This window comes from Barbus barbus (assembly GCF_936440315.1).
Source record: "Barbus barbus genome assembly, chromosome: 9".
NCBI lineage: Eukaryota > Metazoa > Chordata > Actinopteri > Cypriniformes > Cyprinidae > Barbus > Barbus barbus.
Window position 1 is genome coordinate 2,013,710 of NC_136737.1, and position 18,458 is coordinate 2,032,167.

The 18,458-nt window shown below is 37.1% G+C and overlaps 2 protein-coding genes across 3 annotated transcripts in view; both read right to left on the reverse strand.

The window, feature by feature from the left end:
- Positions 1-1,306: 1,306 nt before the first annotated feature.
- LOC306874478 (NACHT, LRR and PYD domains-containing protein 12-like) overlaps positions 1,307-18,458 on the reverse strand; it is a 47,384-nt gene continuing 30,232 nt past the window's right edge. Inside the window, exons 14-20 of the mRNA XM_079424564.1 lie at positions 13,798-13,971; positions 12,210-12,380; positions 6,216-6,389; positions 5,944-6,117; positions 5,521-5,694; positions 5,182-5,343; positions 1,307-3,382 (exon numbers count right to left, since the gene is read on the reverse strand). Coding sequence (XP_079280690.1) covers positions 3,379-3,382; positions 5,182-5,343; positions 5,521-5,694; positions 5,944-6,117; positions 6,216-6,389; positions 12,210-12,380; positions 13,798-13,971 — 1,033 coding nt within the window. The 3' untranslated portion in view covers positions 1,307-3,378. The remainder of the gene's footprint in view (positions 3,383-5,181; positions 5,344-5,520; positions 5,695-5,943; positions 6,118-6,215; positions 6,390-12,209; positions 12,381-13,797; positions 13,972-18,458) is intronic.
- The window catches only part of LOC306874479 (NACHT, LRR and PYD domains-containing protein 3-like), a 181,004-nt gene continuing 165,793 nt past the window's right edge, over positions 3,248-18,458 (reverse strand). For both annotated transcript variants that reach the window (XM_079424566.1, XM_079424565.1), the window contains one exon: positions 3,248-3,382. In XM_079424566.1, coding sequence (XP_079280692.1) covers positions 3,379-3,382 — 4 coding nt within the window. In that variant the 3' untranslated portion in view covers positions 3,248-3,378. The remainder of the gene's footprint in view (positions 3,383-18,458) is intronic.

Below are 18,458 nucleotides of genomic sequence, written 5' to 3' on the forward strand. Positions count from 1 at the left end.
TAAAGGAGTAACGGGCACAAACATTTCCTTAATCCATTCTCATTCACCTGGTTAACTAACTGTTCTGTTTTTAAAAACACGATAACTGCTTTGTTCATACGCGATGCTGAGAGAATATTATCGAAAACCTATAATTTCTCCCACCACCACGAGAACATCCTCCACGCTCACGCCAATTCCAGGTACACACCTGCATCCATTACGCAACGACAGGTGCGAGACTCCCTGTCTAACTTCAGAGTCCATACCGACACGCGACAAAAGCCGCGAGCGGCTTTAAATACTCAGTAATATTAAGACAAATGAGAAGAAAAATAAAAAAAGAAACCACTTTCAAAATGCTCAATATTCACGCTCGCTCTGATCAACATGCTCACTCGCCCCACTACACTCGCACATGCGCAGAGAGAGAGAGAGAGAGAGAGAGACAGAGAGAGAGAGAGAGAGGCCTGATTCACACCCAGATACAAAACATTACAATAATCCAAACCCAATAACACAAAGCATGCACAACTTTCTCCATGTCCTCAAAAGAGAGGATCAACTCTACAACAGCATTAATTTGTCAATCAAATCTAAGCTCAAACCATGTAAAATATCATCAGAAACCCTCAAAAGAGCTGGCTCTGTACTATGACTGAAATGTTATTCAATATTGCTCATGTGTACATGTATGCTTATATTAATGCTGCATTATTTCATTTGTTTCACCTGTACACATTAAAAATCATAACACAATATTTAGTATAATAAACATTACATTTATTAAAACAATGCATTTTGAAGCTGCTTACACTTATATATAAGTATATATAAGTATAAACACACTGAATTCATGAATTACTGTTAATAATATAACCAGAGCTAATCATACAGCAGTAAATATTACTCTATTTATAATCAGTGTAGTATTTCCACAAGAAGTGAATTCACAGACAAATCTGCAGCAGATTTATCTGATTTACAGGATCATTTCTGACATTTCTTAAATACTTTCTGAAAGTTTTGATCTTTCTACTGTACATTTGGTGATTTTTACTGATGAATCGTCATAAAGATCCTGTGCTGAAGCCTCGAAACCTCCTTCAACATCACTGCTGATACAGAAGACTTTAGTTTCAGATCCTTTCTTCCTGTTCACAAACACTTTAACACTTCTTCAGTGATTTTTACAATTTCTAGGTATTTGTAGGTAACTTATTTAATTCAAAGTATTCAAAGTCAAAATATCTGTTGTTTGATAGTTTTGCCATCCATTTATGCCTCCATCTGATACGGTCAGTTACACGACTCTTTAGATTAGATTAGATTAGATTCAACTTTATTGTCATTTATGCAGAGTACAAGTACAGAGCTAATGAAATGCAGTTAGCATCTAACCAGAAGTGCAAGAATATAGTGTTTTATATACATATAAGTGCAGAGTAAATGAAGATATGATTTACAGAATGTACAGTGGAATTGCTATATACAGTATTGAGTAGAGTATATACAGAATATAAAATAGGAATGCAATGTAGGGATTGTATGTACATTATGAACAGAGCAGTGTAGGATTATATGCATTATGAGCAGCAGAAACGTGAGAACAGTGGTAATAAATAAATACAGCTGGATGAGTGTGCAAAATATTGATAGAACAATGTATTCTATGCAAAATAGCAGTAGTGCAATATTTTATAGAAATAGTTTACTGTGCTTTGTATAGTAACAACTTTATACAGTTTATAGTGTAATAACTTTAATAACTGCAAAATATGAGTAGTGCAAATGCATGTGTGTAAAGTACTGTGACCAGTGCAGTAATAATAAGCAGGTGCAGAAGTTAGATTAGTGGTGTGGCGTTCAGAAGTGTCACAGCCTCGGGGAAGAAGCTCTTCCTGAGCCTACTAGTGCGAGAGCGTAGGCACCTGTAACGCCTGCCGGATGGAAGGAGGGTGAAAAGTCCATGGTTAGGGTGAGAGGCATCCTTGATGATGTTTCTTGCCCTGCCCAGACAGCGCTTATAATAAATGTTCTCAATGGAAGTTAACTGGGTGCCGGTGATCCGTTGAGCAGTTTTCACCACCCGCTGGAGTGCTTTGCGGTCAGATGCGGAGCAATTGCTGTACCATACTGAGATGCAGTTCGTGAGTATGCTCTCAGTGGTACAGCGGTAGAATTCCACAAGGATCCTGGGATTCAGGTGAACTTTCTTAAGGCTCCTTAAGAAGTAAAGGCGCTGCTGTGCCTTTTTGACCAGAGTGGAGGTGTTATGGGACCAGGTGAGGTCATCAGAGATGTGGATGCCAAGGAACTTGAAACTCGACACACGCTCCACTACAGCTCCGTTGATGTAGATGGGTGTGTGTGCATGACTCCTAGTCCGCCTGAAGTCCACAATGATCTCCTTTGTCTTCTGGGTGTTTAGCTGTAGATTGTTGGTGGCACACCACACAGCCAGGTGCTGCACCTCATCCCTGTAGGCTGATTCATCGTCATCCTTGATCAGACCTACCACCGTGGTGTCATCTGCAAATTTAATTATGGTGTTGGAGCCATAAACAGGAACACAGTCATGGGTGAAGAGGGAGTACAGGAGAGGGCTCAGTACGCAGCCCTGTGGCACGCCGGTGTTCAGGGTGATGATGGAGGAGGAGAGGTTATCTAACTTAACGGACTGAGGTCTGTTAGTCAGAAAATCTAGAATCCAATTGCAGATGGGTGTGCTGATTCCAAGCTGGCTGAGCTTGGAGATCAGCTTGGAGGGGATTACTGTATTAAATGCAGAACTGAAGTCTATGAACAGCATTCTCACATGTGTGTTTTGACTGTCCAGGTGGGTGAGGGCAGAGTGAAGTGCTGTTGAGAAGTGCTGTTTTAAACCCTCAGCAAACCACAAAATAATAAGCAGTACTTTCCAAAAACACTGATTTAGTCTTACTTTGTTAGAGAGATTTTTTAAGAATTATTTTTTTTTTTTAGAGGAAAACTGATGCTTAGACTGATATAATTTAGATGGTATAATTTAATTTTGATTTCAAAAGATTTTGGAAAAAAAAAAAGATAAGTGCTAAATCTCTTTAAGAGATAAACCCCTCCCTCCAAAACAAATCAAATCTGTCATCATGTATGTTGAAACCTGTATGTTTCTTGCTTTCTTTCACTTGTCTGTAGAGAATAATATGTTTTGAAGAATGTTGGCAAGCGATCAAAGACAGGCATTTCTCTAAATATGATTGTTACGGCCGGAGTGCTCTTTTTTTGCATCTGTCCAGTAGATGATGCTGCTCCGTGGTTTGGTCTTCTCCAGAGCGGGAGTCAGGTACAGGTGTGGAGTGTTACCTGTGATTGGCCTTTGATTCAGAAAGCAGGAGAAGTTCTGGACTTTGATGCCGTTTATCTGTAAGGTGGAACAGAAGAGAGAGAGAAATCAGTGTAATTACAAATTAGTTATTATTTCAATTAGTTTCTTTTTTGGAGTTAAAAAATTACATTTACATGATCTTGCATAGATATTTCTAAAACAATATTTATGTTTTAAATACATTTGAACATGAACTCCATTCATATGTTTGTCTGATTGTGTTTGTGATCCTGGTGAGTCACTATAAAGAGAAACACATGCTAATGAGTGTAAGCCATATATAATAAACCACAAGGAACAAATACAAATGAGATTTTGCCTTAAAAACAAAAACCTTTCAGTTAAATATTCCACTAGTTAAACATGGTTTTCCTCTAGTTTAAACATGTTTGTATTGGTCTCAGTAAATAACGGAAAGTAAAGTAATGTGACGTGTTGCTTGTGAAAGTAAAAACACACAAGAGACAGAGACATTGATCATGTGATGCTGGACGACTGTGAGCTGAAGCTGGAATCTGTTCTGATTTTACCAGCGTTTTCCTACAATCTGAACAAATCTATTTCAAACTGTAACTAGAGAAAAAAGTTTGGCAGGAAGGAAGGATGGTTTATGATGGATGGATGGATGGAAAAAGTCAGATAGATAGATAGATAGATAGATAGATAGATAGATAGATAGATAGATAGATAGATAGATAGATAGATAGATAGATAGATAGATAGATAGATAGATAGATAGATAGATAGATAGATAGAGTGTGTTTTTCAGTGTGTTTAGATTTGAATTTTGACAGTTGGAGTTTGAATAGTCTTGGCTCATCTGAACATTCCGTCAATGTAAGTCTATGGGATTTTTATGATTTTTAATCGCCAATGTTAAGTCTATGGGACTTTTTCGCCCAAATTTTTTATCCACCAGACGAACATCGTACACTCAATTACTAATGAAAGATATAGCACACCTCTCCTCAATATGCCGCATGATTTGACATCATTACTATGTATTTTTATAGTTCTCAGAATGTTCTTAGCCTGGTTTAACACTTAGCTAATCGCTATTAGCATGTAGCTATTCACTGCTAGCATGTGTAGCATGCATGAGAGAAGTCCTGTTTGCGATCACGAGTCAAAAGAGAAAAACCTGCATGTTTCTACGACACTTCTATCCAAAGATATCGCTTTTGATCTGTTTTCAATGGAGGTCTATGGGGTGGTTGCTAGGGTGCTGTAAGTGGTTGCTAGGGTGTGGCTATGAAGATCATAGGTCATTACTTATTGGTTACTTAAAAGATGATTCAAATGAGTGTGTGTGAGTTACAGAGAGAGAGAGAGAAGGGGCTCCTAAGGGCCTGTGTGTGTGTGTGTGTGAGAGAGTGTGTGTGTGTGTGTGTCTATGTGTGTGTGTGTGTGTGAGAGAAAGTGACAGTTGAGATTCAAATTCACGAACATTCCGTCATTGTAAGTCAATGGGACTTTTTTGCCCGCTTTTTAGTCCGCTGTGCGAACATCGTAGCATTTCAGTAAGTTGGCAAGCACCACTAATAATAATAATAAGTTTAAATAGGATTTCTCAAGCCAACTGTAATGATTTTCTATTACTGATGTAATTAATAAAGCAGCTGTTGCTGTATAAAGCTCTGACAGAGTGCTTTTGTTCTATTTCCTCCTTTGTGTTAAACATTATCAACTTTACATTTCATTCAGACACAAACACTTTGAAATAAAGCTTGATGATAATTTGATAAACTCTTTTCACAAATATTTGAAAGTATATATTTGTTCACATATCAGAGGTAAATAAATCTCTTTAATATCACAAAGTGAAGTTTACTCACCTCAGTTTACAGGTTGAGTCTCGTAGCACATCAATGAGCTTCTGCTTTGAGTCTCCAATCTTATTATCACTCAGAACAAGCTCTTTTAGAAACTGCAGTGCTTTTGTGTTTCTCAAAGACTGAGTTAAAGAAGAAACATCTGTAATGCCACAGTTATAAAGACTAGAAAGAGACAAACAGAGGAAGAGAGATCATCTTACAAACAAATCATTAATATGAAGAATTACACAAATATAAAGTGAACTCAGACTCATCATGAGATATTGAGTATAAAGTGTTTGGGTTTAAACTGTTGAAGTGATTTTCATCATTTTATTCTTGTATGTGAATGTTACTGACCTCAATGTCTCCAGTTTACAGTGTGAATCCTTCAGTACGTCACATAAGTGATTCACTCCTGTGTTTTTTATTTGATTCCCGCTCAGGATCAGTTCTCTCAGGTGTGATGGGTTTGATTTCAGAGCTGAAGTCAGGATGAGACACTGTTTCTCTGTAATACTGCATCTACACAGACTGAAGACAGAAAGAGAAAAGACAATGAATCAGATCCATGTAAAGTTTATGCAACAATAAATTTATTTAAATGAAAGATCAGGAGGGAACATAAATTAGAAATACATTATGTGCACATATAAATCATTTAAACACTGCAGTATTCCATAAAAAATAATATCTGTCAAGTTTAATTTCATGGTGACTTTATGAAAGTGCACAGTAATCTTTCATCTCACTGTAACTGCTGTAGAATATAATGATACTAACTGTAGTTTCTCCAGCTTGAATTGTGTGTTCAGCAGTAGATCACTGAGGTTTTTCACTCCAGAGTCTCCTAGTTTATTCCCGCTCAGGTTCAGTTCTCTCAGGTGTGATGGGTTTGATTTCAGAGCTGAAGTCACAGCAGAACAACCTTCATCTGTCATTTCACAGTATTCTAACCTACATTTGGAGAAATATGAACAAAAAATAAACGTTTCATTGTGTTTTAGTCCAATACCAAAACACTTGTTTCTTTCATTTTGGTAAATGTTCTTTACCTCAATGTCTCCAGTTTACAGTGTGAATCCTTCAGTACGTCACATAAGTGATTCACTCCTGTGTTTGTTATTTTATTCACACTCAGGTCCAGTTCTCTCAGGTGTGATGGGTTTGATTTCAGAGCTGAAGTCAGGATGAGACTCTGTTTCTTTGTAATACTGCAATCACGCAGACTGAAGACAGAAAGAGAAAAGATAATGAATCAGACAAGTGTCAAGTTCATGTGAGAGTAATTCATTGTGTGTTAATATCATACAGTGCAATAATTAGAACATTGCCAAAAACTTTATTTATAATATATTTAGTTCATATTAAAATGATGAAAAAGTGGTTTGAATGAATGATTTAATGTCTCACTCATAAATACTTCACTTGTTTCTTTACTGGATGAATCAGTTTTTAAACGAATCATTCAATCACAAATACATTTTTTAAGTCACTTGTCGCCACCTACCGGCCAAACAATGCAATCGACACAAACGTTATTTGAAGCGCAAGTTAACTTTCAAAAGGTCTATTTTGATCGCTCCCATAAACATCAGTGTTTATATCTGAATTATTAACTTATGAATGACTGTAATACAGAAATAATACAGAAACATCAGTGTTTATATCTGAACTATTAACTTATTAATGACTGTAATACAGAAATAATACATAAACAGTGTTTATATCTGAACTATTAACTTATGAATGACTGTAATACAGAAATAATACTGTGTAGTTGAAAAGACTGTTTGTGAAGCTGTTATTCAAACTTGGTAACTGTCTGCTCTGTCAGCAGCTGAATGATCCGGGAAGACTTTATTAAAGGTTTATTAGACACAGGCGAAGCTCTAGTGCAAATATATCAGTATTTATCCAAGTACGTGCACTTTTTTGGACTAAAAGCCCTAATATTAAGACGCTGTTCAGTGAGTGCAGCTATATGAACACAAATAAACCGCAGCAGATCTGACTGAATATGAATGTGTGCTTTTATTCTGTTCACAGTTCGTCTAGAATATCAATGCGATCACGTCGACTCCAGAGGATTAAGTTAACTCAACATTTTAACTTTCCACATCCACCACAACCCGTTTACCTTAGTTGCAAGAAATGAGACGGCGGGAGTAAAAAAGGTACGAGACTGAGCGGGATTTTGTTTTTCTGTCTATTTGTAGTCTCTTTTTAATGATAGGTTACGCATTTGTCAATCATCCCACTCTCTAGATGGGGAATGAACCCAGCGCTCTGATTGGTTGAAGTGCTCTTTCATTGCTGCGCGTGCACAAAGCCGTCACCAGGTTTTAGCGTAGTTTAAAGAGACAAATCGTACCTGCGTACTTTGAGGTCAAAATGCATGCCCGCTACGCAAAATGCGTACAGGTTGGCAGGTCTGCATTAAAATGTGAAAATTTTGTTTAAATGTGAGAAAGTTTTGTTCCTGAATTACAATTTACCTCAAATATATTTTAAGAGTACTTTATCATCAATAAATATTTATTTTTTATTTTTTGCAGTTGTCATTCTTTATTGTACAGTATGTCTGAGTGAATGCAAAAATAAATAAAAACATATGTATGGCAGGATTTAATTTGGTCCATTAACAGTTAATTGGATTGCTATCATTTGTTATTCCTGTGATCTCCAGTAATTGACAGATTTTCCTGCTCCATCATCAGAGGAGAGAAGAGATGTTGTTGTGAGGGAGAAGGAAAGTTATTTAGATGAAAGATAATGAGGGAACATAAATTAGAAATACATTATGTGCACAGATAAATCCTTTAAACACTGCAATATTCCATAAAAATAATATCTGTCAAGTTTGATTTCATGGTGACTTTATGAAAGTAAAAAGTAATCTTTAATCTCACTGTAACTGCTGTAGAGTATAATGATACTAACTGTAGTTTTTCCAGCTTGAATTGTGGGTTCATCAGTAGATCACTGAGGTTTTTCTCTCCAGAGTCGCATGACTTTAACATTAACCTGTTAACCTTCACTGCCATTTGTGGCCTCGCAGGTGAAAATAACCTACCTAAATTAAAATGGTAACAGTTTGTGACAAAGTGTGCTTACACAAACAAATTAGGTATCTTTGGAAAGAAGAGACTCTGGGCTTTACTATCTATCATCCAGAGTTGATAATGCTCAAAAAGATAAAAAGTTATAGGCACTGACGTGCCTTGAAAAATATTTTTCCACACTGAATGTTTTTTTTATTTCATATACAAATACATGAAATAAGTCCTGGAGCAATCCAGAAAAGTAATGGATCGAAAGCCACGTGTCTCATGAGTTCATATTTCAAATTTGAAGAAGATACCATGAAAAATGAGATTCCTGCAATATTTTTTCTGAAACTATTTATAGTCCCCCCCACCCCCCTGTTTGAGGAAAAATAACCACCAAATGGATTGCAGAATTATACAAGCTATTTTAGTCATTATACATGTTCCTGCATAGTTTTTCAATTATAAAATAATAGACAGATTTATTTGAGCACTAAAAAATACAAAAATAATTATTTGAGTAATAAAAAGGAAAAAAAAAATAGAAAAAAAATGCTTTGTATATAGTATACTGAAGTATTCTTCGTTATTCGTTATTACAATGATAAATATCACTGCCAGACGTGAAGTGATATTGCCAGACATGGTCATAGAGTCAGTAAACACACGCTGATGTGCTTCCATTCAGATGATGATCATACAGATGGGCCATATAATCAATAATAGCTGATCAATGAATCACAATGATAGCCGTCATAGAGTCGCTAATAAACACGCTGATGTGCGTCCATACATATTATAATCATGCAGACACGGCCACATTCCCCACACAATACACACACACACATATAAAAAATGTAGAAGAAAAAAAAAAAAAAAGTTTTTTATGGATAAAGCAGATCGCTAAGTTACGCCCCGCTCAGATGACAGTTGCGTCACTGCCGGCAGGAGGGAGCGCCAAATTCAAATAATCTATATTCCGCTTTTCTGAGACTTTTTTTTCCGTGGACGGTCTCATTATGTTTGTAAAACCGTATGCTGTAACATCGTTTTGTTTTTTTACCACCAAGACGCTGTTTTTGAGCGTAATTTATTCCATAACGGACGCGAACAATAACTCTCTGAAGAAATGAAACGTAAACAAAGGAATATTCATCCTTATTACAACGTTATTGTTTCGCTGGACTAAAAGTGCTCGCTGGTATGTTGTTCTGTGGACCCTTACCTCTCTAACTAAACTGGGATTTCAGCAGTGGACGCGTTTGTGGCTCGTTATTACAATGATAAAGGTACGTACGGCTTTTTTACTCTGCGTGTTTGGATGTGTACTGCTTACACAAATGTAGCAAATTTGTGCCACTAATTCCTTATAAGCTTTCCATCGAAAAACAGCGATCTGTCGTCGATGCTTGAGGCTTAGACCCTCAGAATGATATATAGTTTGACAAGATTAACTTTGTCCCGTTTCATTTATTCTATTAGAAAACAATGACACATGCAAACAAAGAGCGTTCAGTGCGAGGTCGCTCTGGTGAACGCTAACAGGTTAAAACAAGGTGATCTTGCTTTTGTGGGGAAAAAAAAGCTTTCTGTCTGTGTTTGTGTACCCCAAGACAAAGATAACTATAATGCTAATAATAAAGATATATATATATATATATATATATATATATATATATATATATATATATATATATATATATATATATATATAAAAAAATTGTTCTAAGGGCATACTCACACTAGACACAGCTGCCTTGTACTAAAGCCCAAGTGCGGCTGTCCTTTCGCTAACAGACAGATATCAGAGGATTATTACAGAGGCAGCTGAGGATAATGGTGGAATTCACAGCTTTACTCACAACCTGTCAGGATCCTGCCCTGACAGTCTTGTCTGTCCTGTCTTTGTTTAATGTGTCTTTGTTTATTTTGTGCCTGAGCACATGGTTGTGTCTTTGTTTGTGTTGGCCATGTGCTCCCCTTGTCCTGTCTCCTTGTGTCTTGTTGCCACGCCCCCTCGTTTAGCCCTGGTTTGCGTGAGTGTGTTCACCTGATCCTTATGTGCTGCTCCCTTTATATTGTGCTCTCTTTTCCCTCTCGTGTTTGCTGGTTTGTTTTGTGCGTAGCCGGTTATCCTGGTCCTGTAGTTCTCTTTGTGATAGTTTTTGAGCTAGTCAAGATACAGTTCGTTATATTTTTTCCCTAGCCTTATTTTGGCTTTTCTAGTTTTTTTGTTTCTTTCTAGTTTAGTAGTTCCCTGCTAGATTGCAGTTTTGTTTTTTTCACTTTTGTTTTTTGTAGTTAGTTTAGGTCTTCTTTAGAACTCCTATTTCTTCTATATTTTTTGTTTCTCTTTTGTTTTTCTAGTGATTTAGTTATTGGATATTTTTCCTCCCTTATTTTGTTTTGCCCGTTTTGTTGCTCTTGTTCGTCTTTCTTGTTGTCTTGTCTTGCAGTGTGTGTTGTGTTGGTTCCTGCCCTGACCCACTCTCGATGTACTTCCTGGTTGCTGACTCTCCTGACCTGTACGCTGACTCTGGTGCTTCTGCGATTGCGCCAAGTGTCAAGCCTCTGCTTCCTTGAGCTCCTGCCCTGTTGCGGTAGAGTCTGGAACTGTCTTAACCCGGACCAACCTGTGTTCCAGTTGTGTGCTCTCGACCAAGCTACCCATTGTTTGAACTGTGTCCCCACCTCACCTCTCTTGTGTTGTGACCGTGTTGTCAATAAATATCACCCCCCTGCTCATTCTGCGTCTGGGCCCTCCCTTGCCAAACCCTGACACAACCTACAATACCTGTTCATCAATAAGATGAGAACCATCTTTTATAAATCTAAATGTACTCAAAATTAAATTAATTGAAAAGTGTGATATCCAAGTAGTAATAAAGATTTTTGCTGTCATAATGATAATAGCACATACAAAAATAGTAAATGAACTGTTCCATGCTCCAGTGCGGTTAGTGATCACACTACATGTGTACTGCACCAGAGCCACCTCTTCAAGCGGACCAGGGCATGGTTAAACGAACCGCACTGGACACGGTACAGAGCAGACACACTTGTGAAATGAACTGGACTTTGGGGGTCAATCGTGCTCAAGCAAGGATCAGATCTCCTAGTGTGAGTACATCCTAAATCTAAGAGAATAGCAGATAGCACAAAACAACTATAACCATAACCGCACAAAAAATGATGAACGATCAAAACACTGACAGTCAATCAGAATCATTTCTGCTTTAAAGAGCTTGAGCATTTAGTGAAAGATGACAACTGCATTATACACTTAGAATACACTAATATAGTTATCTTTATAATTATCGTTATATTAGTTTTTCTTTGCAAAGCAAATTGTGTTTATTTGCAAAACGCTGGATTTGTTAGATGAATATTGTCACAAAATTCGCTCCATAGCGCTGGACCAAGTAGACATTTAGCAGTCACAGCAGAAGATAGAGACTAAATTGAACTGAAGTCTATTCAAAAGTTGTATGAATCTATTCTAAGAAGGCTGGAAGCTGTATTAAAGGCAAATGATGGTAAACACAATAAAATACTGGTTATTTCTAATGTGTTCACATTATTTTCTCCAACCCCTGAGCACTTAAAGGGATAGTTCACCCAAAAATGAAAATTACCCCATGATTTGCTCACCCTCAAGCCATCCTTGATGTATATGAATTTCTTCTTTCAGACAAATATAATTAGAGTTATATTAAAAAAATATCCTGGCTCTTCCAAGCTTTATAGCGTGGGGTCGGACTCAAATGAGAATTAAAACAGACTACTGTAACATTACTAGTCATGTGACACATGAAATGATGTAAGATACTCACTTCAGTGTGTTGAGTTGAGAATTAAAACAGACTACTGTAACATTACTAGTCATGTAACATGTGAAATGATGTAAGATACTCACATCAGTGTGTTGAGTTGAGAATTAAAACAGACTACTGTAACATTACTAGTCATGTATCATGTGAAATGATGTAAGATACTCACATCAGTGTGTTGAGTTGACAGTGTTTATCCTGCAGTAGAGCAGCGATCTGATTCACTCGTGTGTCTCCTAGTTTATGTAAACTCAGATTCAGCTCTCTCAGGAGTAACGGGTTTTTACCCACAATTCCAGTCACATACTGACAGGCTTTATCTGCAGCAGGACCCACAAACCTGCAGAAGAGAAGATGAAGCAGGATTCAATTCAATGTGCATTGCATCACAAAACATTTAAAGATTATCAAACATTGTTTGTAACGAAAAGCTTTAGGTTCAAGTTTTAACAGTTGAACATTTAAATATACAAATATTTTTTTTTAAGAAAGACAAAAGTCAAAAGTAAATTCTTTAAAAGAAACTCATGGGCAAAAGCTCACTAGATCACGATTCTCAAAATTCTCAAAAATGCTCAAATATATTTCTGGCTTTAAAGGAACACTCCACTTTTTTGGAAATAGGCTCATTTTACAACTCCCCAAGAGTTAAACAGTTAAGTTTTACCGTTTTTGAATCCATTCAGCCAATCTCCGGGTCTGGCGGTAGCACTTTTAGCTTAACTTAGCATAGATCATTGAATCAGATTACACCATTAGCATCTCGCTCAAATGACCAAAGAGTTTCAATAATTTTCCTTTTTAAAGCTTGACTCTCCTGTTGTTACATCATGCACTAAGACCGATGGAAAATGAAAAGTTGCGATTTTCTAGGCATATATGGCTAGGAATTATACTCTCGTTCCAGCGTAATAATCAAGGAACTTTGCTGCAGCAGGCGCAATGATATTATGCAGCACCTGAAAGTAGTCCCCAGCTAGGTAACTAGTTATGATATAGCCGGGGACTGCTTTCACGCGCTGCATAATATCAATAAAAAAGGGGAGTGTTCCTTTAAGCAGGAGATTTGAAAAGTTAGCAAAGGGATAACTAGCTTGTGACAGCTAAGCATTCATTGCGATATATTTTGTTGATCTTTTGATGCTGGCTCTTCCTATTATTATGTAGCAGAATTCACCAAACACTGGATTGCTGATCCACTAACAGGAACATGATCTGGGTTTAGATCATCTCTGGATACTTTTATTAACTGATGTCTGTGTTGATGCAACAGTAATTCTGCTCATTATGAGAGGAACTGCAGGTTCAGACGTGTGTGTGTGTGTGTGTGCTGAATTATCCTGACACACATCACATGTTTGTGGCCTGTTATAGATCTGCTGTAGTAAATCTACAGTTTTGTAAATCTGAGCTTGATGGACATTAATGTACAGTGCATTCAGTAACATTTAAACAATCAGGATAATAAGTTGCACTGAATATTTTTTCATAAGAAATGTCCACAATACCACAATCATAAATGTTAATTATTGAGGCATCAAAATACTGAATATCAGCACATCTAGTGACCCAAAATATCTGATTAACCTGTAACTTTTAACACAACTAAACTGTGGTGACATTTATCATCAAAACAACAGCAGCTGCAGCATCTTTATCTTACTGAATTAGTGAAATATAATATAATAATAATTTATGTATAATATCAATAATTGACATGCGTATCATTTATTTTGTATTATTTCATGACGTCTCACCGCAGTGTCTTCAGTTGACAGTTTGGATCCTGTAGTAAATCACTGAGCTGCTTCACTCCTGATTGTCCAGGATCATTTCCTGTGAGATCCAGCTCTATCAGGTGTGAAGGGTTTGATCTCAGAGCTGAAGCCAGAGCTTTATAACCTTCTTCAGTGATACTGCAGTTTGAGAGCCTACAAACAATAAAACAAGAAAAAACAAAAATAAAAACCGTTTTGGGTAGGTTGTGGGGTGAACAGTCAAAGAAACAACAGCAACAACAAAAATCGTACTTCCGAATTTTTTTCTGATGCGAGACTTATTTTGATCAGATTCAGTAGCTGCGGTCAGATGAGATGTTGTCAGGCTTGATGTCAGTGTCATTATTCTATTGTTATTTTCGTAACTAAAGAAATTAAAAGTCTCTCACCTCAGAAAAAGAACTATCCTGTCCTGTCACACATTATAATGTTCTTGTAGCACGCACGCTTCAAGTGTACACGCAAATGCGGTGGTACACAGTATATCATGATTAATCATGATTTAAAAAAATAATAATTTACAATGCAATAATTTCACATTCAATCTTCAAATGAATGTAGAAACAACAAAGACAGTATATTTTTATATTTGTATAATGGCATCTTTTTTATGACTGAAGGCCAGTATCACTGCTGATTGATTTTTATGAAGGTAAATCAGAAGCTAAACTCGAGAGCTTGTTGATCTGAAGGTGAGAACTTGTCATATTAATATTCATATTTGTAAGTTGAAATTTACACACAGCTCTAATGTGAAAAGCTGAATGTTTTGATTTGCACACACGGACAATGATCAAACACCCGTGTTTTGAAGTCAAAGTTGCAAATTAATAGCTACAAATGTGTAGAATGACATTCACAAAGAAAATGACACAAATGTGTACGACATTTACTTTTGCACTTTACTTCAGTTTCACTGTACAACGTTAAGTCAGCACTTACAACCTCTCAGATCTGGCAGTACAACTTCAAATCCTGGCGCTTTGACTTTTTCTACTCCTTTTGCGGTATTCCTGTTGCAAAACTCACTTGTGCACTTGTGAATGCAGACATGAGAGAAGAGCTGGGGGCGGGGCTGGGGTGTGAATGAAGACATTTTATTGGTCCATTTCTGACCAATGAACAACGCCAGCCATCGCGGCTTGCCGTGTAGAAAGAAATATGTTTTTATGCATATGTATCAGTTATCTGCACATTTTGCATGTCTCCCTGACTTAACGCACCTGATTGAGATCATCAGCTCATTAGTTCAGTTCATGTATCTCTCTCCTAACGAGCTGATGATTTCAGTCAGGTGTGTCAAGTCAGGGAGACATGCAAAATGTGCAGAGCAGGGGGCCGCCAGGACTGGAATTGAGAACCACTGCAATAATGCAACTTCTTTCATATGTATATCCTACTGCATACTGCCAAGTAATATCGCTGTAACTCTGTTGCTTTTATTATAATTTTTTTTATATATTATATAATTTAAACTTCTTTATTGGGTTAAATTCCTTATTTGCTTGGCAGTAATGAACCTATTTAAATGCAACATTTAAAAAAAAAAAAAAACTTATTACAATGGAGTGTTTGATAATGTCTAAATGTACATTAAAAAGCAAAACCTAAAATTAAGTAGTTATGACCGGCAATACTGTTTTGAGCAACTAGTAGAGCTAAATAAATGCATTTATTAAAAGAACCATAAGGGCATTTAATGGTTAAACCATGGCATTACATATGAATATTATCTTTCTGGCCACCAAATGCCTCTAATTTGCCTCTGTGCACTGGAATTTAAAAACATTTTCTATATAACTGAACAGAACTGAGCTGAAATGCAGTACAGTTATTTTATTGGTTAAAAGTTACACTTAAGGTCAGTGGCAGTCCTAGACTTCTGGGGGCCCTACACTAAACTGTGTGTGGTTGGGGGGGTTATATTCACATTATATTATTTTACTGATTTTTACGTAGAAAGGGCAACAGCGCACCACATTAAAAGAAATAATCATTCATGTTTTCATAACCGCTGGCCAAATTCAGAAAATAAAATAAAATTAAATCATCTTTGAGAGCAAGGGGGCCCCCTGGTGTTTCGGGAGCCCTACGCATCTTGCGTATTTTGCGTATAGGGAGGATCGGCGTTTGGTCACATTTGACTGCCAAGGAGTATGAGAACGTATTAAAGGGTTACTCCACCCCAAAATGTAAATGTTGTCATTAATCACTTAACCCCATGCAGTGTTAATTTCGTTAACAAAGATGACTACGTTAACAAACTTTTTTTTTTCTGTGACTAAGACGAGACGTCAACGAGCTAAAAATAATGTCTGATGATAAAAACTATGACACAATCTACTATAATGGGGACTATATACGGGACTATGATGTTATTTGAGGACTACCGGACATTCAAAATACATCCTATATAGGCTGTTAACGGTCTTGTCTTTCAAAATGTTATTGGATTGCAATCGGATGAGGGGCGTTCTCATATCTAGTCTCAGTATCATGGCAGCCGCAGTGGACAGACAGGCTGCACCCGAAGGGTTAGGGATAAGGCGACCAGACGTCCCGTTTTTCCCGAGAGTCACAATTCATTGTCGTTTAATTAAAAGTTATGAAGGCAGGATAGGCAGAATCACACTGATAGCATTGCTCTCTCTCGCGCATGCTCCACTTCTTCAGTTCTCATATACAGAGTGTGATCAGATCTCAGTGCTCAAATACACACAGCAGTCCAAATGTCTATCGTGTAGAGTATCTCACGTAACTACAGTCGGTTATGGCTTAAGTGAACGTAAACAGGTGGGTGAAAACTGAACGTGTGTTAGTATAACATGCATGCCTTCCGTCTTAAAGGAACAGCATTCCTACCTATCTGTGTCATTAATGTTAACCAACAAAAGAAGTAAACCTATTGTATCTGAAAAATGAGTTTAATTTGTTTCTCTTTCGTATTTGTCTTATTGTCTTATTCTGCTTCTTTTTCAAAAATTATAAATTAATATATTATATATGAACAACTATATTTTTTATTAGTTGATCCCTTTTCACTACTGTTAAAGGCATAGTTCACCCAAAAATGAAAATTGTCATCATTTATTGAAGTTTTTACAAATTTAATCCTTGATTCAAATTTCTCATAAGATGAATTGATTTGGTTTAAAGAGAGAAGAATTAATGCCTATTTTTGTTTGAAGACTACATATAAAATAGCTACCAAAATGAATGTTGGTAACTGCAGTTTGACTGAAAGTAATGACTAAAAGTTGACAAAAATGCAATGACTTTATCAACTAAAACTAGACTAAAACTAATGAAAGACTCAAATGTACGGTGGCCGAGAGAGCTCAACGCGCTGCAACTTCAGAAAACACATGCAAATAGAAAAAGCACCAGCAAATCAAGAAAACATCTTCATCAGTTTGACAGCAGGTGGTGCAAATGCTCACAACACAAACAAATAAAGAAACACACTGCAAAAGCTCACAACACAACCAAATATATATATTTTTTTTACAGTGCGTTTCATTGTTTGGTTGTGTTGTGAGCATTTGCAGCACGTGTGTTGTCAAATTGACGAAAGTTGTTTTCTTTATTTGCAGATGTTTTATCTATTTGCAGCACGGTGAGCTCTCTCGGCCACCGTACAAATTAAATGTGACAGACTATTAAGCATTTTCGTCTCAAGATAAAGACTAAGACTAAATCAAAAATGCCTGTCAAAATTAACACTGCCCCCATGTCGTTCCAAACCCGTAAAAGCTTTGTTCGTCTTCGGAACACAATTTAAGATATTTTGGATGAAAACCGTGAGGCTTGTGACTGTCCCATTGACTGCCAAACAATTTTCACTGTCAAGACCCAGAAAAGTATGAAAGACATCATCACAATGGTCCATCTGCCATCAGTGGTTCAATTTTAATTTTATGAAGCGACGAGAATACTTTTGTATGCATATGCAAAAAAACAAAAATAATGAATTTATTCAACAATTCACCGTGCCGCACAGATACGTCTTTTACATGTATTTACGCTTTGATTTGAAGGAAAACAGCATATCCGTGTGGTGCGTCTGACATAGAAGAGCGTTCACACTTGCGTCCAGCGGATATTCTCCAAAATGACACTAGATCAAAGCATGTCGTAACTCTGTTTCTCAACAGCTATTGTATATACATATTTGATATACATATGAAAGTTGTTGCATTATTGTCTACCAGATAATACCCGAATGACAAGATGAATGCAGTGTCTTACAATCCTGTAAAAGCTAAGGATATTCTGTGAAAATAGTTTACAAATAACTCATACATATGCATAAAAAAACATATTTCTACATGGCAAGTTACGATTGCTGGCGGTGTTCATTGTCCGAAATTGACCAATAAAATGTCTTCATTCGCACCCCAGCCCCGCCCCCAGCTCTACTCTCTCTCGTCTGCATTCACAAGTGCACAAGTCGTAATCGAAAGGTTGCGGGTTCGAGTCCCCGGCCGGCAGGGATTGTAGGTGGGGGGAGTGAATGTCCAGCGCTCTCTCCACCCTCAATACCACGACTGAGGTGCCCTTGAGCAAGGCACCGAACCCCCAATTGCTCCCCGGGCGCTGCAGCATGGCTGCCCACTGCTCCGGGTGTGTGTTCACGGTGT